This window comes from Mustela putorius, unplaced genomic scaffold, assembly GCF_011764305.1.
Source record: "Mustela putorius furo isolate JIRA1106 unplaced genomic scaffold, ASM1176430v1.1 tig00000127_pilon_pilon_pilon, whole genome shotgun sequence".
Taxonomy (NCBI): domain Eukaryota; kingdom Metazoa; phylum Chordata; class Mammalia; order Carnivora; family Mustelidae; genus Mustela; species Mustela putorius.
This window is the reverse complement of record NW_025421288.1, coordinates 14403798-14429893: the sequence shown is the minus strand read 5'-3', so window position 1 is coordinate 14429893 and position 26096 is coordinate 14403798. Positions and strand designations below refer to the sequence as shown.

General features: G+C 58.2%; 1 protein-coding gene across 1 annotated transcript in view; it reads left to right on the top strand.

Moving 5' to 3' along the window:
• The window catches only part of SHANK2 (SH3 and multiple ankyrin repeat domains 2), a 449254-nt gene that overhangs the window by 57474 nt on the left and 365684 nt on the right, over positions 1–26096 (top strand). Inside the window, exons 3-5 of the mRNA XM_045066358.1 lie at positions 12353–12556; positions 15979–16050; positions 18187–18295. Coding sequence (XP_044922293.1) covers positions 12353–12556; positions 15979–16050; positions 18187–18295 — 385 coding nt within the window. The remainder of the gene's footprint in view (positions 1–12352; positions 12557–15978; positions 16051–18186; positions 18296–26096) is intronic.

Genomic DNA, 26096 nt, shown 5'->3' with positions numbered 1-26096 from the left:
TCCCGCCCCGGGGCCGAGTGTCCCGCAGACACAGTCCCTCTGTGGGAAACCCGGGATCCCGGGTCGGCGCCCGCGCGTCCTTTGGGAACGCCCTGCATGCTGCCCTCGGGCCGGATGTTGAATTAACGTCCTCACGTGTGTCACTTCCCTGAGTCCGTGAAACAGCCCGAGCCGGGCAGCCCTGGCGAGCAGTCCTTCTGGGCGTGCTGTCACACAGAGTGAGCGAGCCTCTAACCAGCGTGGACGAGGAGGCGGGACCTCACCCCCCACACCCCCACACCCCCACCGACGCCCTCCTGGTGCCAGCAGATGGGGAGGATCAGGCGGCCTGGGACACTCTGCCCGGGGCCTCCGAACCCACCGCTGGCTGGTGTTGGACATGGTCACTTGCTGCCACGTTGGCTCCTGTAGCTTGTTGTCACCGGGGAAGGCGGCCCATGGGCAGCCTCACAGAAGGCACGGCACGGCGGCCGGTGCGTCCGAGATGGATCAGAGTCAACCCCCCTGCTGTCTGCCCTGTGTTTTGGGGAACGGCACCGAAAGGTCTCGAGCCTGGGGCCCACCTGCGGGCGTGAAGTGAGCCGGTGTAGACCGGGCGTGCAGCTGGGGCCAGGGGCAGCAGGGCCCGTGAGCGTCTATAACCTCCATCAGTGTCCTTGCTCCGAGCCGGCGCTGTGCACACCGACAACAGACAGAGAGACTGTTTTGCCATCGTGGCTGTTGAGATGCCCCACGGGTAGTGAGTAAGAACGTGGGACGTTGGAAAAGTCACCACGATGCGGGGTCTCGTGAGTACGGGGTCGCGGGAGCTGGCCTGGAAGCCTGTGTCCCACCCTGACCTATCGTGACCTCGTCCTGGCAGGGGGCGTGGTGGATTCTGTCCACTGTGCCAGAGGCTTCGGGAACCTGTCGGGAATTACCTACGGAGAGACACCTGTTCCGCAGGCCCACAGCTACCAAGGCCTGCCAGGGGTTTTGTCTCCGCCGGGAGCGTAATTGTTTCCGGAACCTTCTAAAGATCACCTCTCTTCACTTTGTTAAGACAAACAAAGCCCCTGGAGGCTGAGGCCAGCACTCCCACGGGCATGAACCCCGGCAACAAAGTAGCCGTTGTTCCCGTATGTGGGCCCTTGCCAGGGTGAGTCCTGGAGCCAGGGATGCCAGACGGACCCTGGAATCTCGCCTGGGGCCGGTTTCTCACCCCCGTGTCAGCCCACCCAAGGGGAGATGGTGTCTTTAGGAGCCGGGAGGCTGTCCCTCTCCTGTCCCCGGTATGTTCCCCGCCCCCCGACCCCTAGGTGCCGTCTGGAACTATCTTCTTTAAGTGACTGCTGTTTTGATCCTCAGCCCTCCAGTGGGAGGGATTTTGCAGCTCTGAGCGGGGGCATCCGGGAGGCCTCCTTGAAGCCTGCGGAGGCGAGTCCTCCCCCCGCGGGGTTCACAGGGCCATGCGGGAATGGCACACGCCCGTGCCGCACACACAGGGAGGGCTCAGTGTGGGGCTAAGTGCAGAACGGGCCGGCAAACTGGGCCTTGCTAGCGAGTGGCGCGTGTGGAAGTCAGTATGAATGCAGTTCTTCTGTTATCCGTAGTTACAAGAGAAGCGGGAACTGAGCTGGCCCTGGGCGCCCGGCAATCTGGTTTCTAACGCGCCTCGCATGGCCCAGCATGGAGAAGGTGGGTGGAACCCGTGACGGGGCCTCCTTGGGCACACAGCGCCAGCCCCTGTGCCCACCCCTGCCCAGGGCTTGCCCCGAGTCGCTCGGCGGCAGCAGTCGACCCCATGTCCATCGGGCCCACCGTGACCCGAGCGGACCCGTGCCACGGAGGTGCAGGGACAGGCCACCTCCGGCAGGAGCTCTGGGAGAACAAGTCTCTCCTTCCTGTTACCGATGCTTCGGTTTATCACGTGTCTTCAGCTTTGGTAGTTGATGTAGGAGGAAGCGTTGGAGCTGCGATCCCGACCCCTTAAAGATAACATATTGCCGTTCCTCCGTCCGCCCTGTCTCGCACACACTCTCGGACTTCTCCCCCGGAGCAGCCGCCTGCCACATCCACACGGGGCCCGCCTCTCGGCCGCACACGTCAGCGGACGGGGACGCTTCGCCATCTGTCATTTGCTTTCACGCGGACGGTCAGACATACTTGGTTTCCAGGTGACCCTGGCCTTCTGCTATCACTGAGGATCACAGTAGAGCCAGGCAGAGAGCCCCACCCCCATCCGCTTCTGTCGAGGACGTCGCTGTATTTGGCCCTACCCGAGCTTTTCCGCGACGTTCAGTGTAGGACTTCTCCACCTGTCTTGGCGATCTCTGAGCCCCCACCTTGTTTGGTAGCTGAGAATCAAGCCCCTGTTGCTCCCTCTTGGCCTCTCGTTGGACAGAGACCATCCGTCGTGAGAGAAGGTTCCGGAAGGCCTGGGCAGGAATGACTAGCTGCCTTGAAGAGCTCCACTGGAGCACGTTGCTGGGCACACACTGCTGTTGACTCTGGCCCCCAGGCAGCGAGCGGCGTCTGTCTTCTTGCAGGAGTTCACGGGGTCCAGGCTTCTGGGCACGAGTCACCTCCAGCCTCCCTCCCCCGGAGGTTTGTCTTAGGACCGTCTTCCCAGAGGGTCTGTGGGTTGGGTATCCCCCTGCCTTGCTCTCTGCAGCATCCTGGCCCCGGGTGGCTGAGCGGCGCAGGGGATGGGCTGGGGGCGGCAGGGGTGGGCTGGGCCCGGCTCCCTCGCCCCTCGCCGCCGGGGACCGGTCTCCCATCAGACCAGAGTCCTCTTCCTGGGATCGCTCCTCTCCGGCGACCTCGCCACCTTCTACTCCCCTCTCACGAGAAGCTCCGGAGTTCCGGGGCTCACTCCGTGCTCTTCCCACGCCCGGGGCCTCTGTCACCAGGCCTGAGTGAAGGACGGCCACGGCCAGGGACCATCTCACATTCAGCTCTGCCCTCCCCTCCCCGGGGCGGGGCTCACTCTCCCTTGACACCTGCTCAGTGAAAACCCCCTTTGCCTGGAGGATGCCGGGACCCCCCCCCCTTTGTTCCCTCTCTCAGCTAGTGGTTAACTTAAAAAAAAAAAGAAACAGCAACTTTATTGAGGTCCAATTTACAAGACGTAGAGTTCACCCCGGCTCTCCCGTCCAACTCTGCGACCGCGTTCTCCATGCCGCCGTCTTGTCCCGGGACCGGCAGAGCCCACACAGCGCCCTGGGTGACTGCTTGCTGTGTGGACACAGTCCCTCCCCGTCCCTCAGGGTCCCCAGGCGCTCCTGCTGTTTCAAGGTTAAAGATCAGATACTGACACAGCACCCCGCCCCCGCCCCACTGATCCCCACGGGTGTCCTCATGGCCTGCGCTTCCCGGCGACGCCGCGCGGCTGTGATCCCGCAGGTGCGCGCTCGGTGACTGTGTGGCCAGCGTCTCCGTCCACCAGCGCTCTGTCCTGTCCACCCTTGTGCCCCTGCGGCTGGCGTGTCAGTGTCCCCCAAGGGAATGAATGAAGTCCGTCACCTGCACCCTCACCGCCGGTGGGTGGGGGTGACGTTAGAACAGCTCCCCAGGTGACGAGGTTAGTGCCCTGAAGACGGGAGTGTGCTCTGGCTGTTCCAAGGGTCCTTGCTTGGGACAGGTGTCGGCAAGTTGCTTTTTGGTTGCTTTTTTTTTTTTTTTTAAGATTTTATTTATTTTTTGACAGAGAAAGATCACAGGTAGGCAGAGAGAGAGAGAGAGAAGGAAGCAGGCTCCCCTCTGAGCAGAGAGCCTGATGTGGGGCTCAATCCCAGGACCCCGGGATCACGACCTGAGCCAAAGGCAGCGGCTTAACCCTCTGAGCCACCCGGGTGCCTCTTAAGATTTCTTTCTTTATTTGAGAGAGAGAGAGAGAGAGACAGCGCACGCACACTGTGGGGTTGTGGGGAGAGGGAGAGGAAGAAGCCGATTCCCCCTGAGCAGGAGCCCCCACCATGGACCCTGAGGTCCTGACCTGAGATCATGAAACCAAGAGTCAGACGCTTAACCCACTGAGCCACCCAGGCCACCTTGGTTCAAGTGTTTTCTTTTCTTTCTTTATTTTTTTAAAGATTTTTAAAAATTTATTTGGGAGATAGAGCACAAGCAGGGGGAGCGGCAGGCAGAGGGAGAAGCAGGCTCCCCGCTGAGCAGGGAGCCCCACGTGCAGCTCGACCCCAGGACCCGGAGATCATGAGCTGAGCAGAAATCCAGAGTCGGACGCGTACCTGACAGAGCCCCCCAGGTGCCCTGCGTTTTGTCGCTTTCTAATTCTAGGCTTCAAACGTTCCTGATCATGTCAGAGTCTCCTCTGTGCTCATGCTCAGCCCTTCTCCTCCGGGGCAAACACTGTCACAGATTCAGTGTGACTCCCTCTTGTGTCTCGTTCTCCGTTCGTGTGTGTTAGTGATCGCTGGAGTGTCGGCTTGTGTAAGAGGAACATACACACTTGGGATCGTACTGGGCGTGTCCTTCGTGGCTTCTGACATCTGGCAGTGTGTCGGGAGACGTCTTTGCTTTGATAGTGTTCATTGACCAGTTACCCCTTCACCCTTCTGTTCCGCTTCCCTGCATCTGTCCACATCCGTCATCCCTCCGTCCGTCTGTCCGTCTGTCCGTCTGTCCCAGCCTCCCTCCCTCCGTCCAGCCCTTTTGCATGACAGAAACCGATGGTCTGGACCTTCGATCTCTCCCTTCAGTGACTGTGCTCTCTCTGTAGCGCACGTTTGGATCACTTTTTGGGGGGACGGAGGGCACGGACTCTGGTTTTCTTTGTGGTTTCATGAATGGGTTGCTCAGGCCGAAGAGAGCCCCTCTTGCCTGGCCCCTGACTTCTCTCTGCCTCCAATTTCTGCACGACGTGGTGATGATAGTCAAGCTCGTGTCCTTAAACGGAGTGGTTTGCACCTCACCATTTTAATCAGGAAACTAGCGGGTTGTAAGTGGTTTAAAACACGGGGAGGGCTGCGGGCCGGGGAGGCCGTGATCCTGCCGGTTCTTATCCATCTCACATGGCAGCTGGCTGGAGGCCGAAACGGGCTTTATTTTCATTTGCATCATTAAAAAACAAAACAAAACAAAAGCCCCAAACCCCTGTTTAACCAGCATCGGTTTTGTGTGGTGTAAGGCTTCCACGCTGCGTCTCCATTGGTTTTAGGTTGATGTTTTCCATATGAGTGCGGCCGGCGTGGCTCGCTGGGGTCTCCGTAGCCCTGGTGACGAGTGTCTGAGTTGCTGTGTCCTTCTGCTTAAGGTTTACCTTAATACCTACTTAAATCTCTCTGAGAAAATAACATTTGGGGAAGTGGCTTTGGCCTGGAATTATCACACATTCTGTGAAAAAAGCTTTGTAATTCCCACATTGTGTGGAGAACATTGCGGTTCAAAGGCCGCTCTGGGGAGAAGCAGAGCTCGCCTGCTCTGCCGCCGTCCCCGGCTGATAAGAATTACCCAGAAGGAGGCAGTGCCAGGGCCCGAAGCATTAATATTTAATTTTCTGGGTCAAATCCAAGGCTGCGGCGCTTCTCTTCACACACCTTCCGTGGTTGGGTCTCGGTGACTCCTGCGTCTGCCTCCTGCCCGCGCGGGCGTGACTTTGCTCTTCCCACACCCGCTCTCTGCATGGACGGGGCCTGTACCCAGTGTCCGCGCCGCATCTCCCACTGCATCCCGTGCACTTCTTGGCCCCTGCCGGCCCGCCCGAGGCTCCGTGGGCGCTGCTGGGACCCCGGGATTGGCAGCCCCGCCTCTCACGGCTGTGGGGGAGCCCTTCTGAGCATTCCTTGTTCCTCTTTGGGCCCAGGAGCGCTAATCCTAACTTCTAGGAGCACATGCGATGTGGGGGGAGGGGGGGTCAGGAGCACGTGAGCCCCCCCCCCCCCCCCGGACCTGAATGCCCTTTCCTCCGCTCTACTTCCGGAGCCCCGTCCTCTCGTTGATGGCAGCAAAAGCGGAGAATTCACTCGCTTCCAAGGAGGACACAAGTCACGGACAGACTCCAAGCCAGTGCCTCTGTGTCCCGCCCCCTTGACAATGGCTGAGGACTGCCAGGTAGCCTCTTAAAATGAGCCCCAACACGTGGTTTGGCCACTACTTCAACAGCCTGCCAGACGGTGATGAGGCTTTTAATGTTTGAAAACTCTTATTCTGGCTGGAAAAACGAGTCCACACCTACTTTCTGTCCTTCGTTAGTGTTTAAACGTCCACAGTCCCCAGCGTGGCCCCGAGACTTCAGCATCCTCAGATCAGGCTGTCCTCCTCAGCCAAGGTCACCCAGCATTGCCTCTTCCCTAGAAAGCCCTTATTTGAAGTTTCATGGGTCAGCCGGTGAACGTTCCCTGTTTGCTGGCCCAGGGTCCAGCCTGAGGGGTCTGTGTCCACAGCAGATGCACTGTTATGTTTCCACGGCTGTGTTTGGAAGCTGCCCGGTCCTGGTTTGGGGTTTGGGTTGCTTTGGTGCTGGCTGATTCTCGGAGGCGTGCAGATCTGCACCTGGTGCACGAGCAGCTCCGAAGGACTCGAACACGCTTGACTTCACCTTCAGACGGCTCCTGGCGGTTCTGTTTACGACGGCTCTTTTAAAATGCATCATTAGGGGTTGCCTGGGTGGCTCAGTGGGCTAAAGCCTCTGCCTTCGGCTCAGGTCATGATCTCAGGGTCCTGGGATCGAGCCCTGCATCGGGCTCTCTGCTCAGCGGGGAGCGTGCTTCCCCCTCTCTCTGCCTGCCTCTCTGCCTACTTGTGATTTCTCTCTGTGCCTATTTGTGATCTCTATCAAATAAATAAAATCTTAAAAAATAAAATAAAATGCACCATTAAAGGACTGATAATGACATGAAGTGGGACCCGGAGGAAGTTTTCGGTGCAAAACGCACTTGTCTGCAACAGGTGATGCCCTCGGAAGCTTGGGCTTCTTTCTGGGTATCCTGAGTTCTTGCTGAACACTGCTGGGATATGCTTCCTGGGGACCCTCTCCAGCTCTGCGGGGAGGGTCCCCCTGGCACCATCCCCCCCAAATGCCTCGGCAGCTCTTCCTCTCATTTTTAAAGCTCAGGTAGGGAGAGGAGCAGAAGGAGAAGCAGACTCCACAGCCGAGCAGAGAGCCCCATGTGGGACTCGATCCCAGGGCTGGTCCTGGGATTATGACCTGAGCCCAAGGCAGATGTTTAACTGACTGAGCCACCCACGTGCCCCAGGAATGCTGTCTTAAAAGGAGATCCAGACACAGACACACACAGAGGGATGACCCCGTGAGGACACAGGGAAAGACCAACCATCTGCACGCCAAGGAGAGAGGCCTCAGGAGGAACCAGCTCTGCCCATGGAGGCATCTTGGACTTCCAGCCTCCAGGACTGGGAGACGATGAATGCCCGTGTTTTAAGCCCCCGTCCGTGCTCTTTTGTTAACACAGCTCTAGAAAACGATGTGCACCACGTATGTGGCAGACCCACACTGGGTGTCTGCCTCCGCCTGTCTCCAAGACCTGTGTTCTTTCCCTGGTGTCCTGGTATTCCCGGTTGTCAGCCTCACATCGTGCGGAAAGGCCACAACTCCTCGACCAGGCAGGAGCGTAGGCTTCGTTCACTGTCTTCCATTTAGATTTGAGCTTGGCTGTGAGCCTTACCAGTGGAGGGTGGTGCTTCATGCAGGTCAGTCCCCAGCTGACCAGAGCTATGCCGCCTATAGCCCCACAGATGTGCTGTCTGCCCTATCCGGGTCTTGGCTGTGTTCTAACAAGGCAGCGTGTTCACGGTGCCCTGGGTGCAAAGCAAGCCCTCGGTCATGGCAGCCGCCACCATTCTCCCCGAGGTCCAAACCCAACCCTACTTATGTTGGATTACATCACCAGGAGGGTTCTGTTTCTGGAACATTCTGTTCAGTGCAGTTCTACCAACATTTACAGAGCTTCAGGTAAGAGCTAGACACACACCCTTGTTCTCATGTTGCAGATCATACACAGTGTGGAGCTGGGAGCCAATCAGCTGGGTCTTGGGATGGGGCCACATGCGTGGGGTTGGGCAGAAATCTTGGAAGATGTGTGCCGTTTCCCTGCGCTTGAACGTGCCTCCCACTAGGGGGTCAGGCCTCTGGGGGCTGAGAAAACCTGAGGAGAGCTGGCGCTGGCCCGAAGGAACCCTAGGAGCTTCCTGGACAGATGCTTGGACCGAGGCTGATGTTGTCCACAGAAGCCTGCTCCCATTGTGGGATTTTGTAGATCCCACCCCCTGCCTGACCGAATGTACGTACTGCTCGTCAGGAGCTGAGGGACAGGCCACTCTGATTGGGGTCTCGGAGGTGCTGTTATGTCCACCTGCAAGATTTCTGTATATTAAGCTGCCCGGCTCAGCCCAGACACTCAGGGAAGTTTTCAGATGAATCTGGACATCTCGGTGTTCGGGGTGTCACACCAGGGGATCAAAAAGTGATAGTTACTGAAATGTCATAAGGTAAAGTACATGCTGGTCTGTCCCTCCTATAGGAAAGCAGTGCAAGATGGAGAGGCTGTGACTATAGTCCAGGCAGGAGGGAGCTGGGGTCAGTCAACCCACAGGCTGGACAGGAGGGAACAGGGGTCAGTCAACCCACAGGCTGTGCAGGAGGGAGCAGGGTTCAGCTGATTAGCATGGGCTGTGCTCCATGGGCAGTCATACCAGCTCCCTGAGATCAGTTTAGGATACTCAGTGGTCAGCTCAACCTGGAGGGAGGCCAGAATAGGTGAATCCTGGCCAGTTGGGAAGAGTTGAGTGTGGTTGCAGCTGGCCGGTGGGGAAGGGAAGGGACGGTTAGCAGGAGTCACAGGAGCACAGGGACATCCACAGCCTGACACGCCGGACAGTTACTGAGAGGGTTTGGCATTGCTGGAATGTGTCTGTGCGTGCAGGTGCATACATGTATGGGGTCGGGGCAAGGGCCGAGGGCGGCCTTGATGGGCAGGATGTGTCCTGATGAGGAGGTAGGGTCCAGACCAGAGTCACTTTTTCTCTGTGTCCCTTGAGGGAGAGGCAGGCCCTGAGCCCCCAGGCATTTGAGTAACAGGATCAGGAGGGGACACAGGTGACGGGATGGAGTGACGTTGCTTGGGTCTAAGAGACATGCAGGTGAGCTCAGTGCAGAGGCTGCTGGAGTAACTCAGCTGAGAAAGGATGGGGGTCTGCTGGGCGGTGGTGGGGACACAGATGGGGACTCAAGCATCTGAGGCCATAGATTAACCTAGGCTGATCTGGAAGGTGCAGACTAGAGAGGAGTCGGGAGCATCTTCTGGAATAGGAGGTGGTCCCCCCACTGGCATTCAGAAGGAGGGTGAGGATAGAAAGAGTGGGGGACTAGGGCAGGGGTAGAGGTGGGGTGGGGGTCAGGTTGGCGTGGGTTCGGTGTCAGCAACAGGTGACACCTGAGTGACTGATTTGTCCGTTGGTGTCGAATGCCCCATGTGCTAACCTGACCTGTGTGCCCAAGTTCACGGTCAGCGGGTTCTTTTGTATTAAATGCCCCATCAGAGTGACCGTTCCACGTCGTCAGGCTGAGGAGCTGGGTCCAGTTATCATGTCAGTCGTGAATTCATGCGGGGAAAATCTTTGTTGCGTGTGCGCACTTGATCTCCCGAGGGCCCCCACAGCCCGGCCATCGCTGGAAGGAGACGGTAGCCGTCCTCTGCTTCTTCCAGAGGTGCCGCCGTGGTGGTTTACGTCCGTGGCGCACACGGCCACACGGCCGGCATCTTCCCCGACACCGGCGTGCCCCACGCTTTGTTGCTTTTTCTATTTTTTAAAGCTGCTGGCGCGTCAGAGGCTCGATTTTACTTCTTTGAAAACGGTTATTTAGAATCTCCCAAATTTTGTCCTTTGTTATGGAGATTAAACTGTTTCTCCCTTGTATTGTCAGTGCTCAGCCCTGGTGCAGATTAACAGGTAATTGGAAACTCAGAACAAAGGCGGTGTCTCCCTGATCCACAGAGAGCTGGACATTAAGTTCCATCCACGGTTTTCTCAGGGCCGGTCAAGGGTTTTACAACCAGGGTGGCCAGGTGTGTATGGAGAGCAAGTAACGCATCCGTTAAACCACGAGGACTCAGGAGCCGACTCGACTTGGGTTCACACTGAACCTGGACCACTTTCCGGACACGTGGCTTTGGGGCCATTACGTGAGAGTCTGAGGCTCTGCTTCCCCATCTGGGAATAATAATAATAGTGATTGTTTTTATATTGATCGTAATAATCATATTTGTTGAATGTAAATATCTATTACATGCGTTGTATTGATTGCATAGAAACACACAATGGTATAGTTATGATTGCATCTACAGCAACAGTAGTAATGGTAATACTGTCGCTCACGGTTGTGGTGAAGTTAAATGCAGTCAGCGTAGTTCTTGGCGTGTGAGGATTCAGTAGACCTTACTTAGCCACAGCTGTGTCATCACCGTCGCCACCGTCCTCAGCACCGTCACCGCCGTCACCATCATCATCATCATCACCGCCATCACCATTATTGTATTCTCCCACCAGGCTCTGAGCAACTTAAGGGGCAAGACCCTGTCTCTGTCATCTCCTGTGTCCCCACCCATGCCTGCCCCGGTGCTGGTCGAGGACCCTTTATGCAGAAGCTAGAGGAGCAAAGGTGTTCTCTCCAGCAGCCCTGCGGTGGCAGAGGCTGGGTTCTGGGGTTCCTGCCACCCGGGCCGTCCCTCCAGTGCTCCTGGTGCTCTGTGAGTGCTCTCGCACATCGCTTACCTGGGAGCATCCGTAACAGACTCTGCGGAATACCCATCTCACGCGCGGTAGGGAGACCGGAATGTGGTACAGTTCCCCTGACCGCATCAGGTCGGAGGGGGCTGCAGGAGGGTCCCTTGTGGTAGATGCTGTCAGTGCGCCACCTGCCACGGGGCCTTCTTGACGTTTCTTAGAGCAGGACCGCTGGTTGTGCAGGGCGAGCCCACCCAGGGCACAGACTCTGCATCCCCGGCTCTGCCCCCAGTGGAGCAGGCACTCTGGGGTCACCCATGATCACCTTTGATCACCTGCGATCACATGATCACCTGCGATCAGATCCCAGCCCGTGCTCCGCTCTGCCCTCACCTGCTGGAAACCCCTTGGCTGTGGCTGCCACGTGGGGCCCCAGGCCTTCCTAGGGTGCTGGAGCTTGAGCTCAAGGGAGCTTGAGCTGGGGGTGTGTGTGGTTGGACCTCGAGGCCAGCGGGGACAGGAAGTGGTGAGTTATCTGCAGTCCCACCTGGTCACATCGGACAGAGACTTTGTCATGCTGAATTTGCCAGATCCTCTTCTCACTCAGCCAAGGCTGGGCGGGGCTGTGGGCGTCCTGCAGTGTCTCTGACGTGAGCAGCCGGGCCCCACCGGCCTGGTAGCCCCAGGAGGAGCTCCGAGGTTACCCTCGAATTCAGCCTTTGACACTGGCAAGGGACAGACGGAGCATTCATGCTTCCTGGGTCAGGTTTCCCAGACCGTGGGATTCGGGGCTGCCTGCTGAACGTTCCTCATTGTTGGGAGCCGCTGGCCTGGCGGGTCTCCCCGAGGGCCCAGACTCCAGACCCACAGAGAGGGGCCTCTGCATCCTGGGCACGCAGGACCCCCGGGAGACGGTGGGTCCCAGCCTCCGGTCCTTTCTGAAGGTTTCTGCAGTGATAAAGTGAGTTCGTCAGCTCCTACTGGTGGTCGTTCAGTAGAACGTCATTTTAACTCAATAGAAATCGCATAGTCTCTGTTAGAAGCAGATGCGACCTGACCTTGATATTTGGTGGCTTGTTGGGGGAATCTCCCAGAAGGGACCTGGGAGTGGGGCCAGGGAGAGGCCTGCCTTTGGGTTCTCAGCCACCCTGCTAGGTTTTTTAGGAAAGTGTTTGCAGCGGATTTGCAGGCACTGTCTACGCTACTGAAGTTTTTAAAAGTAGGATTTTAAAACCACTCTGTGTCTCACTGTTGCCTGCTTCTCTGCTTTGGGAGGGGTGGGGTCGGCGTTGGAGAAGTGTGGGTTGGTGTCCGAACCCAGACTGCTGCAGGGGCCAGGGGCCAGCACTGTGGCCACAAGGCCTGGGATTGGAGAAGCTCCACACGGGGGCGGGAGTGGTGCAAGGCAATAGGCGGTGTTGGTGACCAAAAAAGTCCCACAGGGGCCACGGGGACCTGAGCCAAGGCCCCTGAAGCCCACGGTTCCATCCTCGCCCTTGTCCTTTTGTATTTGCTCAAGGTCTCCATCCAAGCGACACTCTGGAGCGCTGGGGGCCGGGGTTGGGGGTGTGGTTCTGCCTCTCAGAGGACCTATTCGGCAACACCTGATGTATGTGGCCGGGTGGGGGTGGGCTGCGCCCCTGACCGGTGTCTCTGTCCCTCCCTGCAGAAGTGCATCCGGTTTAACCCGGACGCCACCGTGTGGGTCGCCAAGCAGCGGATTCTGTGCTCCCTGACCCAGAGCCTGAAGGACGTGCTGAACTACGGGCTGTTCCAGCCGGCCAGCAACGGGCGCGACGGGAAGTTCCTGGACGAGGAGCGGCTGCTGCGCGAGTACCCTCAGCCCGTGGGCAAGGGCGTCCCCTCCCTGGAGGTACTGGCTGCTGCCTCGTGGTCCCGGGCGCGGGGCTGGGGGGTTCAGGGAGGACTGTCCCGACGCTCCGACTTTGATGTGGATTGGGGGGAATGACCCTCACACGAAAAGTGAGCTTGGGGTCTTACGGGGGCCCTGAACTTCGGGAGTTTCCGACAGCGGCGCCGTTTTTGAGCCCTTTGCTTCCGTACTGTGGACTGGATGAGTCTGTCGGCGAGGGATCTTGGGGCGCACACACGAGGGGTCTGACTCAGGCTCACGTTGCCAGGACTGGCGGGGCCGGGGGTGCTGGATGGGGCTTGCTTCTGTCTCCCCGACTCAGTCTTCCTGCCTGGGGTGCGCAGTGGCCAGGGGCCGTCCAGCAGTGACCCGAAGCATGACGTCCAGCCTCTTGCCCTGGAATGACCAGGGGGCCTGGAGCTGTCGCAGCCGCTGGCCTGCCGCGTGACACAGCAGTGCACGAGCTGGGCACCCGGCCGCCTTCCGTGCGCGGCATGATGCCGGCCGCTGCCGCTCTGACCCCCAGCCAGCCGCATCCCCAGGTTTACACACGGTCTCTCCACGTGACGAGTGAGACAGTGAGGCCGGCGGCATTCTTCTGTTGCGCGGTGGGACTGGGCGCGGCGGGCGATGGCGCTCCTCTCAGCCCCGTCAGACGGGGAGAGGCTGCACGTGTGGAAGTGTAGCCGGCCCTCCAGCAGCCTGATGAGACCGTCCTGAAGTCAGAGAGGTCATGGACCAAGGCCGGACCTCATCCGCACGTTTCAAAGCCCAAGAGTGACTTCGAGGGGGAGGTTATGGAGACCCCATTTAGACAGAGCCTGTGTCAGACTATAGGGGGGCATTTTGGTGGAGGGAAATTTGGGGCACCACTTGGCTTCCTGTGGTTCCCTGTTCTGACCTTAGTTTGCTCATCTGTAAAATGGGTGTCCATTGGAAAAAATCCCTTACTGAGGGCCTACTTACTAAGTACCGGACTTTCTAGGCATGTTCACCATGTTCACGAGACCGTCAGGGTCTGGTCTGATGGGGCTGACACCCGAGTGGGAGGTGACAGACCAGGAGCAGTGAACAAACGGTTCATTTCAGGGACTGATGATTTCCAGGAAAACCCAGCAAGAAGACTGGGACGTCCAGGGTCTACTCTTGATCCAAGAGGTGTTGGGGGCAGCGAATCTGGCTGGTTCCCCGCTCACTCCCGAGAACCGAATGAGAGAGTGTGGAGATGCAGAGTAACCTGGGCAGGGTGTTGTGCTGTTTCTAGAACGGCAGGCGCATGCATACACTCCCCCTCCCCCTGTCCCATCCAGGACTCGTGTCACTGGGGCTGAACTAAGAGGCCTGCGGGGGAGCATCTCAGCTCCTGCGTGTGCATCGCCCCATGGGGGGCTCGGTCCATTCCTGGGAGCTGTGTAGCCCAAGCCGCCACCCAACCTTTCTGGGCCTCGGGTTCCCAGCTTTCAAAGTGGGGGAGCATGGGTCGTGCCTGCCCAGGGGGCCCGAGGCTCCAGCGAGCACTCCTTTCGCGAGCCGGCGGTCTCCTCGCCGTGGGAGAGTTGTCCTACCTCCATGTTTCCATCTCCTGGAGCCTCAGTCCCACCCCGGCATCCTCGGTGCCGAATGAGCCGGGCCTGGCGCTCCCCATGTCAGGGGTGGGAGTGGCTGTGAGCTCTTTGTCGCCGAGGATTTCTGGGGCGTATGCTTGGCTGCTTAGGAAACACAGGAAAGGCTTTGCCGTCCGGAGCCTGCAGCCCTCTTTGGCCACGAGCTGGAAACGCTGGTGACTCTGGAAATGGACATGTTCCTCTGAGCACTTCCTGTCCTGCCAAGAGATGGTAGCAGCCCTAGTTGTTTGTTTTTTTTTTTTTTTTAAGATTTTATTTAGTTATTCATGAGAGACAGAGAGAGACGGAGAGGCAGACGGAGAGGGAGAAGCAGGCTCCTCACTGAGCAAGGAGCCTGACATGGGACTCGATCTCAGGACCCTCGGATCTGAGCTGAAGGCAGCTGCTTAGCCCGTAAGCCACCCCGGCACCCCAGCCCGAGTGTATTTTTATAACCAGAAGTCCCCGTGACTCGAGTTCCGTTAACCCTGTCAGCTAGTGAGCGCCTGCCTCTCCGACATCTCTCTCAGTGGCTCCTGAAATCTCAGAGTTCTGCGGGGGGATGGCAGGGGGCTTGCCACAGCCCAGGGCGCCAGGCACACAGAACACACTGTCCTGTCGGAATCTAGAACTGGTGACAGAAATCCTAAAATGGATCTCGGTCCCCACCTGCTCGTTCTGTTCAGGACCAGGGACACCTGCAGCCTGTGGTCAAGCACACGTTGTCCTGAAACTGGGAGCCGCCTGAGCGTCACAGAACTTTCCAGTTTCGCTACAGGCTTCTATTGGTCCTTAAAAAAGGAAAAAAAAAAAAAGACCAAGTTTCTTCCCTGTGTGACCAGGGAGTTTTGTGTGTGGTGCATGCGCTGTTTTTACGTGCAGGGGAGAGGGGAGTCAGGCGGCAGCTTTGGGGCCGGGATGTGAGACGAGGCGGTGCCAGGATAGTCCCCCGCGGCCCTGCGCCCTCCTGTCCCTCTCTCTGGGCTCGTTCAGACTCTTGGGGCTGAGGGACGTGGAGGGCAGGGTCCAGTCTCCCGCAGCTGGTGTCTGTCAGGACACCCCTGGGCCATCCTCACACCTCCCCGCCCACAGATCAGGAGGCCAGTCGCAGCCGGGGAAGGTGTCCGGCCACAGCTGGCGGGACGGGGCTGGGGCTGGGCTCGGAGCAGGTGCCTCCCCCGGGAATCCTAGTGCGTGCCAGCTGCTGGCCCTCCCCAGAATTCAGTCGCGGCTCCTCCACATCGGCCCTCAAAGGGGTGGGGGCCCTTGGGCCGGGCACGAGGGGTGGGTGCTGGGCTTCCAGGCACACTGACACCCGAACGTTCCTCTTGGGCACTGACCATGTCAGAGCAAAATGCTTCGTGTCCAGCTCCGAGGAGGTGCTGGATTTGAGCGAACGAATGTCACCCAGAGTCCCGGGATGGCAGCAGGGACACCGGCTTTGCCAGGCCAGGCTTCCGAGGGCCGGGTGTGGAAGACACGTCCTGGTTTGTTGACGGGACCACGCGCGTGGCCGTGAGGATGACGATCGCCACCCACGAGAAGTGCGCCGGCCGTGGCTTCTCTGCGGGAGGCTAGGATGCCTCCATGCCCCCGTTGCTCTTGTGTCTTTCCAGCCACGTGTCCACGGACCTTCGCAGGTGTGATTCCTGTGACGTGAGGGGTCTGTGGTAGGAAGGCCGTCGGTTCACCCGACACGGGAGGAGTTTGCTGCCGGGGGCCCCAGCCGCCCGCGCAGCCGCTCAGACGGGGCTGTGTTTCCTTGGAACACCTTGTGCCATATTCACGCACCCCTCTCCTGTTTCCGTTTCTGTGCAGTTCCGATACAAGAAGCGCGTGTATAAGCAAGCCAACCTGGACGAGAAGCAGTTGGCCAAGCTGCACACAAAGGTAGGTCGGGGTGGCTGGCACACGGCCTCGCGTCTCACACGTGGCGTTACTGTCTCTGCAGACCAGGGCGCTCCTTGGGCCGCAGGTTCCTCTTCCTGGGAAGCCTCCCCCACTGCACCTGCCAGTGGGCGGGGCCGGGATGGGCAGGTGCCCCGGGGGGCTTCTCCCGCTCACACCCCAAGGCCTGCCCCTGCTGCTGGGGGCAGGGCTGCTCCACAAAGCTGGTGGGAGCTCGAGCAGGAGAGCATGAGGTTTCCTCAAAGGCGGGGCTCTGGAGCAGGCGAGGATGGGACAGGTGCGTGGTGGCGAACGTCCCCGCCCTGCCTGGGCGCGTGTGGCCCGTGTGGGCCTGACTAAACCACGTGAGTGAACACGCCCTCCTGCGTGCCCAGAAGGGCATCCACCAGGGCCCCCGAACACAGCCGTCCTGTCCTGTGTGACGAAACCTTGCTGGGTGACAGGTCGCACGGGGACAGCGTCAGGTGGGTCGTCATTCAGTGCACATCCCCCCCTCGGTGTTTCTGGGAGGAGGGGAAGCCCCTCTCTCTGAGTCCCCACTGCTGATGGAGAGGACACAGTGACCACAGAGCCAATTAAAGGGCTTGACACCAGCCACACAGAGGTGTGGCCGGCAGAGGCCTGGAGGAGGGGGCTGAGGTCAGGAGCCTGGCTGGGCTCGCAGCGGGGACCCCTGCCCCTTCGTCAGGGCTGCTGTGCATGTCCGCAGGGTGCAGGGGCTCGAGTGTGACCTCACCCACCTTCGCGGTGAGGATGATGCCCAGTTTCTGGGAGTGCTCGAGGGTGGGGCACACAGGGAGAGACGCACCGGGATGTGCCTGGACACTGCCTGTGGTCCACCCCGGTGCCGTCCAGGCGAGTTTACGTGGTGCTGGGAGCTCTGTGGGCACTTGCAGCCGATGGGCTCCCCTGGCTCTGGTTCCGTCCCCCATTTGTAGCACAACAGATACAGGGATTTATATTGTGCTTAACCGGTTGTGGTGCACCGTTACTTACCGAAGTGCTCACAGTATCCGGACGTGGCTGGTGGTGGCCCTTCTGCCTGGCTCTCCCTCGATGTGTCCCCACATCCTCTGAGCCCTGACAGCTTTGTGGCCCAGCTAATGGTCCAGGTCCTCTCGCGCCTCCCTGCCCAGCCCTGGAATCCGCCGGGACGGTGGCCGTTCAGCCCCAGGGTCTGCAAGCTTCTCGTTTTTTTGATGGCCTTCTGATGTGTACATCGAAATGTGCTTTTTGGATTAAAAAAGAAAAAAACAATTACTACATAGCAGTAGAAACATTAAGTGTGCACAAGTGTATGTGTCTTTGGACATTTGTTAATTTTGGCTCCGGAATGTAGGGAGAGTGTGTGGGTGGAGATCCAGCCTGGCCCCGGAGCCCCTGCGGCCGCGCCGTGTCGTGGAAGCCATGTGCAGACTCGGGCCAGCGACAGGAGATCGCCTGCTCAGGTGGAGGCAGACTGGATACGGGGCTTATCCTCAGGGGGCGGGGGCCGTCTGCTCCGCGGCAGGACATCACGGTTTCTGTTACAGATGAGACCGGGCTAAGCTGGGGAAACGTCCCTCCCCACCAGGCTTGACCCCCAGGTCATTCTGACCCCATGAGAAGGGATTATCTCTTTTCACCTTGAATTGCTTCATGGCGAGACGTCCCTGTGTCTGTCCACGCAGTCACAGGTTCACTGAAGAGTGGATTAGCCAGGCGAGAAGCTGCCCTCTCTGCCTTCCACTGCGGCTGTTGCTTCTCAGATTAGAAAGCACGAATGTCGGTGCTCGGGCCTCGCTCCCAGGAGAGGGACTCCGAAGCTCGGGTCTAGACCCTAGAAGCTAGTTTTCCAGAGTGGCCCAGGTGGCTCATCCTTTCATCCACGAAGGAATGTCCTGTGGTCTTGGCATGGACGTGAAAGGCGAGAGATTTCTAGAACCTTCATCCCGGCAGGCTGGTTGTGTCTGCTCCACGCTGGGCGCTGGGGTTCCATATACCGCGAGCCTCTGCCGGGTGGGTCTGTAGCGTCCTGTGCAGGGGCAGCTCCCTTTCCACAGAGGAGGCCAGAATGCACCCTGGAAGGACCCTTCTGGGGCCTGGAAGACATTTCTGTTTGTTGATTTTTCCCTTTAGACCAATCTGAAAAAATTTATGGACCACATTCAGCACCGTTCGGTGGAGAAGATCGTCAAAATGCTGGAACGAGGCCTGGATCCGAATTTCCATGACCTGGACACGGGAGGTAGGTCCCGGGCGGAGAGGAGCTCGGTAAGCCTCACGGAAGCGCGGACTCAGTCCAAGAACGTGCCTCTGTTATCAGATCCCACACGCACGGGCGATAGCTACGCTGTACGTGGTTTTCAAAAGTACTTTCTAGCTCCTGGTTAAGTTCTGGATGAGAGGGGCCGGCCGAGCTGTGCAGCGAGCACAGAGCCTGGCACATAGTAGGCTTAGGCGCTCGTGCACGGCTGTTGGGGGAGCGAATGAAGGAAAGATGGTAAGGCGCGTGGCCCGTTGTGTGCCCGCTGTGGGAGACACACTTACAGGCGCACGTCTCGCTCCCCTGCTGGCATTGGGGCTGCTCATCATTCGTGGGTCTGAAGAGCCTGGGGGTTCCCAGATTCTGCCCTTTGGCTGTGGGGCTGGACAGTTTCTCCTTCTTTAAACAATTGCAAATGAGCATTGACCTCTATTTCATCTCTCTGCCCCACCCCCCTATTATTGAGATGCAGAAGATCCCTAACCGTGTTAGTTTCAGGCTAGGCTCTGGATACAATAATTGGATACATTGTGTCCTGAGGACCACAGGTCTGGGTAACTGGTTACGGGGTACAGGGAACATGTTACTGTTCTGAGTACAGAGAACTCATTAGCCGTCCTCCCGTGCTCTGTCAGGACTCCTACAGCTCGTAACTGGGGATTCCTACTGTTGGCCACCTGTGCTGTCCCCACCCGCCTCCGGCAGCTGGCACTCTGCTCTGTTTGAGGGTGGGGACTTTCAGATTTGGCATGGAAGCAGCCTCATACGGTACCCGACATCGTTCACTTAGCACGCTGCCCTCAAGGCCCATCCATGCAGTCCTCCTGCGTTGCCTTCCTTTTGGTGGTGGCCCTTCTGCCTGGCTCTCCCCCTGACGTGTCCCCACCATCCTCTGAGCCCTGACAGCTTTGTGGCCCAGCTAATGGTCCAGGTCCTCTCGCACCTCCCTGCCCAGCCCTGGAATCCGCCGGGACGGTGGCCTTTCAGCCCCAGGGTCCGCAAGCTTCTCGTTTTTTTGATGCCCTTCTGATCATTTTGTGGTGGGATCAAACTCCTTTGTGGGCCCGGACGGCTGTTTGTGGGGGGACTGTGTCCTAGGCTGTGGGATGTTTGCAGCCTCGCCAGCCTCCACCCCAGGCCCCAGTCGCAGTCCGGGCTGTGACAACCAGGCTGTGTGCAGACACTGCCCCATGTCCCCTGGAGCAGAGCACAGTCACTGGGTGAGAGCCTGTGCAGTGGGACTCGCTGAGCTGGGCTCCTGAGAGGGGGCTCAGGCAGACTTCGTGGCCTCTGGGGGCATTTGTCCCTGTTGGTTGGTAGTGTTCCTCCTGGACTCACTCCCTGCAGGCTCCCTTTCCCCACCGCTGGAGACGGGCCCGCCCTCCACCTGGGCCACTGTTACCTACATGTGTCCTGCCCTGTGGCTCAGGTACTGAGCCCACAGCAGGTGCAGATGTCAGCTCAAGGATGGAGACTTCTCATCATCTCTTGGGGCTCCTCTGACCCCTGCAGCTAGAGCAAGACCCCGCCTGGGCCCATCCGGCGGTGCCCATCCCCGCCCAGCCCAGGCTGCGGTGCTGCGATCCGTGATCACAGCTTTGGTATCTGAGATGCCAGAAGATGGGACCTGGGGGGGGGGCGGGGAGCTTGACGGCACATGTGGCTGGACCATGGAGGTAACACATGGAGGGCACATGTAGAGAAGTGACGTGTCTGTGGTTCCCTCCTTGGGCCTTTTACCTGGATGTCCACCAGCCTGGCCTCATCCCTGGCTGTTTCCAGATGATTCCACGAGGGAGGGCAGGCAGTAGGGGAGTCCAGGGGTCTGCTGCAAGCTGCTCTTCTTCCCACGTGTCCCCTTTCCATGGCCTCGTTTCCTGGAACTGGCGTCTTCCAGATTCTGGGCTTATAGTGACACATCCTCCAGGGCAGACCCTCTCCTAGCTTCTAGAACCGCACAGCACAGGCCCCGAGTTATTTCCAGACAGAGGTCCGCACCATCTCCCATGGCCCTGCCTGCAGCTTGGCGCCACTGGCAGCCTGGGCCGGTTCTTTCTCTCGGGCAGCCTCCATCTCCACTCTTGGCCGGCGGCTCGTGCCATCGAGCTCTGTGTCCCGTTGGGTGCTGTGTGTGTTTTTCTAATCATTTTCTTGTCTGGACAGATAGACTAGAAACGGTTACTTATTTTCAAGTGTGACATGTCAAGCAGAGACGCCGACGTGTGGCAGCCAGATCGTAATGGACCACGTGCAGATCTGTCCTGGTCGTGCCTAACACTCCCCGAGAAAGCAGAACCTTCCCCATCTCCTCTTTGCCCATTTTTTTTTTTAATTAGTGGACTTTATTTGTTAGAGCAGGTTTAGGTTTACAGGGAAGTGAGGGGAAAGCTGGAAGCTCTGTGGGAGTCCCCAGTAACCTCCAGCCCCGCCGTTCCCAGCATCCTGCATTTCGATCAATGGCCACGACAGCTGTCCATCACCACCGAGACACCAAGCAGCCTCTCTGCCCTCGACGTCGTCCGTGCTCCCCTGTTCACCCGCCATCCCTGCTAACACCCGGCAGCACTGATCTCTTCACTGTCTCCATGGTTTTGCTTTTTTCCAGAACGTTGTAGCATCAAAACCATACAGTATGTGGCCTTTTCAAATCGGCTTCTTTCCCTGAGGAAGGTGCTGTGTTTCCTCCATGACTTTTCGGCTCAGGAGCTCCGTTCTCTGTAGTGCTGAGCCGTGTCCCCTTGTCTGCACAGACCCTGGTTTATTTATCCGTCCACCTGCTGCAGGACGTCCGGCGGCTTCCAGGTCTCGGGAGTTGTCAGAAAAGCTGCTGCAATATCTGTGGGCAGGTTTTGTGTGGACATCGTGGAACATCGGGGACCACTTGTCCTCCCGCCCGAAGCCAACATGCCGAGAAGCCGTGACCCTTCTGAGAGAGCTGTCTGTGTGCGACGGTGACTGTGGGAGGCGAGTCCTGCCGGGGTGGGGGGCCGGGGAGGTGCCCGGGCCGCGGAGAATCGGGGAGACATGGCGGCCTGAGGTGTTCCGTCGATGACAGTACCTACGGGGCAGGGGACATCAGAGCGCCCACTGCAGTGTTTCGTGTCTCCTGTGTGGTGTGTCGTCCGCAGCGGGGTCTCTGGCAGGTCCCGTCACGTTAGCGGTGCAGCGAGACCTCCGGGTGTGGTTTTCTCCTTGTCCGGGAGCCACAGGGATGACGCGCGTTGGCGGTCGGGGGCTGCCTCCAGACGACAGGTCGTGTGACCGACCCGTCCCGCTTCTCCTGGGATGGCCCACGTTCAGGAATCCCCTTGGTCCCCGACACACCGACACAGTCAGTCGCCCCAAGCGTGACCAGGGCACTTAGTAGTCACGTGATCACAGCGAGTGAGGCGGCACGGGCACGGGCAGCCTCGTTTCCCTGGGTTCTCGTGCGTCCGGTGAGGCTTCGTGTGGCCAGTGTCCTCTGAGCGCAGGGGGTGCAGAGCCTGGCTGCTTCGCCCTGGGATTACAGGGTCCGCACTCTCACCCCCGGTGGGGGGAAAGGAGCTGGGTCTCTTTCCTCACCTGCCTGCCTGGTAGCACAGGGCTGGACCCTGGCTGGTGGAGGGTCTGTGACCTCCGCGCGGGTCACCTCCGCGTCCCAGGATGGAAGCAGGAGTGGCAGCCCCAGGCAGTGCCAGTGGGAGGGAGGAGCTGCCTCACGTCCCCTCTTACCCTCGACGCTGCGCTGTCGCCCTCCTCGGCTCTGACCCCGTGGCCTCTATTGGTATTCCAGCAACTCCACGCTGAGCTGGGTGACTTTGAACACCACCTGGCGAGACAGCAGTCTTCCTCACCCTCCCCTGTGCAGAGACGTGAAAGCACCTTGGTTCCCACGTGCAGGAAACACCATGTTCAGACATGGGCCACATGTAGTTCTTGGGACGCTTCTGGGCTGCACGTGGGGGCCGGAGGCTGGGGAAGCCCCCCTCTGGCTGGAGAGATGCCCCGGAAAGGATGAGATCTCCGTGCAGTGACCCGCTCATGGGAACAGCAGCTGGGATTACAGCCACCCGTCGCGTGCCTCGTCTAGTGGAAATGTTCCTGAGTCACCGCAACAGTCCTATGAAGACATAAAGCCTTGCCCACCGGGGTCTTGGGCACATCTCCTGCTTTGGTTGGATCCTCTGGGACACGTGGCCTTCTGAGCCCAAAGTAACAACCTGAGCAAAACTTAGCATAGTGCTTTTATGACCCGCCGTGCTCCCGAACCTGCCGGAATCCCGGTATGACAGCCGCGGGGTATTAACAAAGCCGGGAGCCGTCTTTCAAATCCTGAAACATATGGAGGAGTAAGAGTGGAATTTTCGTGGGCGGGGTGCATTTCGCCGGGCACCTGCGATGGGTCCAGACTGCACCCGGGAGAGCCACCTGCAAGGTTAGTTTCCAGGGTGGTGACCGCGCCTTCCCTAGTGGGGCTCCTGTTCGTCACCTGTGCCAAGAGGTGCCCGTCACTGCAGCTCGGCTCCGTAGCCCCTGCGCAAACCCCGGAATGAAATTTCCAGAAATCATTGCATTGGGTAAACGGGAGGGGGCAGTGCGAGCAGACGTGGTTCTGGAACCTCGTAAATGTCGGTGGGCAGAGGGTGGGAGGCGCCCGGAAATCCGCGGTTCGACTGTGCCCCCGGCCGGCTGGTCCCATGCACTTCCTGGTCCCGAGAGACCTGTCTGGAAACGGGAGCACGGGTGGAACTTCCAGTTAGTTCAGGGTCATGTTTCAGCAAGGGTTGTAGGTGACTCCTAAGGTACATGGGGCCGGGGAGGGTGGACCCCTGTCAGGCAAGCAAGGGATTGGGGTGGGCACAGGCATGGGCGCCCGCAGGAGGGGCCCTTGGCATTGAGCATCTGCCAGGGATGCTGGCCAGGGGGAGAGGAGGTCAGTCTGGTGCTTCTCACAGCGACCCATGTCACGACGTGCACACACAGTCATGAGCAAAGGCCCTGTGGTCAGGAGTGTCTCCTCAGAGGGCCAGCTGGGAATGGGTCAGCAGTAGCCTCGTCCCATCAAATTGTCACCCGCAGCATGAATCCTGGGGCTATCCCTTCACTGACACAGGGCAGCGACTCTGTCAGAGCAGTGTGAGGTTTACAGAGTTATGAAGATATTCCAGAATGTTCCAGCTGCACCGTAGCCCATCTGCCCTGCTCCTGTCTTACCAGAGTTGAGCGCATTTTATAATCAATGAGCCAAACTGGATAGGTTGCTGTTAACCAAAGTGCGTGCTTTCTTCCTGGTTCATTCCCTGTCCCCAGCTGGTTAATGTCCCTTCTCTGCCCCAGGAGCCTCATGGCACGTGGTTGTCTTATCGCCATGGGACCCTTTTCATTGTGACTGTTTCTAGGGCTCTCCTTGGTTTTGCTGACCTCAGCCGTTTTGGGAACCGGTTGGGCATTTTGTGGAACATCCCCCTTGTCGGGGTTGTCTAGTGTGTGCGTTGCGGTCAGGCTGGGAGGAGGCCCCCAAGGTGAAGGGCCCTTCCCCTCACATCCGGCTCGTGCTCCGCACCTCACTCAGCCCCGTGCTGCTGGCCCTGCTCACCCGGCAGGGCTGCATGTCAGGTCTCAGCTGTATGCTCCCTCGCTCTTCCCCTTTACGGACTGTCCTCTTTGGAAGGAAGCCGCTCAGCACAGCCTGCAGCTAGCGCGTGGGGAGCTGTGTGCCCCGTCCTTGAGGACAGAGCGTCCACACGTGGCGGAATTCCGCGCGCAGGTGTGTGTTTTCTCCGCATTCGTTCATTCACCCTCGGTTGTCCGTGTGGACAGCGGGTGTTGAATTCATCATCTAGGTCAGGACCCAGTGCTGTAGCTCTGCCCCCTGGGAGCTCTTTCAACCGGCCTCTGAGGCCCTTGGACAGACCCCATCAATGTGGGTCCTCGGTTTTTGGCCCCTTGCTTACTATCCGGTACTAGAAGACGCCCCAGGCTCCTTCTGCGCATTTCCTGCCCAGACCGGGAGCCCGTCCAGGAGAATGGATGGAGAATGGTCACAGGAACCAGAATCTGCGTGTTGTGTGTGCTCATCGCCGCTGGACGGCACTTGCTCCCAGCACAACAGCCTGTGTGTGTGTGTGTGCGTGCGTGTGTGTGTGTGCTTGTGAATGTGTGCGTATCTACAAATGCTTCTGTGTATAACCATCTATATCTGTATTCAGTCAACATGAGTGTGCACTGAGGTCTCTAATCCGATCCACGGCCACGCAGACCAATGCCACCCCTTCCCTGGCTACGCCGTCACCGCCCCATTGATAGTGAGAGGCCTGGCGGCCACTCTCTGCCATCTGTTTGTCTCGTTGTTCAATCCCAGGATGCATGAATAGTCCCTTAACCTGGAGGACACGCCAGTCCTTTTATCACACGGAGGACGTGCCAGTGGTCCGCTGGGCGGGGCAGAAACCCCAAACGTTGTCTCCCTTCTAAAAACATTCAGCTGTGTCTATTGTGTAATACATTCAATATGTTCATACCATAAGGTGTGCATAATTTTTTGCATTAAAAACATTATTAAGACATAACTTACGTGTGATTTGTCTTTGTGTTTTATAAGGCTTTATCAAGATACATTTTACGTGCCACTGGATTTAGCCAACAGAATTGTACAGTTCAGTGGTTTTTAAATATACGCTCAGAGTCGCACCATCGCTGCTGCCTTTAGGACACCCAGGCAGGAGACGTTGTGCCCGTGTGTGGTCATGCTGCACACACTCCCCGGCCCACGGCAGCCACCTGACTGCTTCCTGTCTCTGCAGGAGACCGAGTTGCACACTATGAGGTCCCAAGTGACATTCTGTTGGATGGGCCACTTTTGTTCGCCCACTCATCAGTTGGGACCGCTGGGGTCATTCACACTTCTTGGGTAGAGTGGACGTGTTTTTAATCCATCTCATGCACGGACCCGGGGGACCTCTGGGGCATGAGGTAGCTCCGTGTGGAACATTTTGAGAAGCTGCTGGATTGGTTTCCAATGTGGCCGCACCCTCTGGCATCCCAGCCACGGTGCGTGGGAGGTTCCAGTCCCTGCAGCCTTGCCGATGCTCCACCACCTGTCTTGTTCATTACAGCCATTGTCGTGGACGTCCCATGTCCCCATGGTTTTATTTGAATTTCCCTGATGACCCATGATGCCAAGCATCTTTCCCCGTGCTTACTGACCATTTGCATATCTTTGGGGAAGTGTCTATCCGGATCCTTTGCCCCCATTTCGATTGGGTTGTGTGCTCTTGTTGAGTGGTAGAAGTTCTTTATATATTCTGGATACAAATCCCTAATCAGATATGTGGTTGCAAATACCATCTCGCAGTCTGTGGGTCATCTTTTCACCTCTGTGGTGCTGTCCTTTGATGCACAAAACTCTTTAATTTTATAAAGTCCAGTGTGTTTCTTCTTTCTTTTGTTGTTTGTGCTTTCAGTATCCTATTTTTTTTTTCAATTAAAATAGAAATCATGCCTACCTCAGGGTTACAAAGATTTACTCCTGTGGTCTTTCCTATAATTTCAGAGCTGTAGCTCTTACATTTGTGAGCCATTCGAGTGGCATGCATCTGGCATGACGTAGGGCTCCCACGTGGAAATCCAGCTGTCCCAGACCATTTGTTAAGCAGCCAATGACTTTCCCCGTGGTCACGTGTATTTGTAAATAAATGGGTAAACCCGTGTGAGGGATAGCATCGTTTTTCTGGGTTTGCTTAATAAAATGCCTGATCAGGTGGGAGAATGGTGCTGCAGGCCCGTGCAGACTTGATGTCTA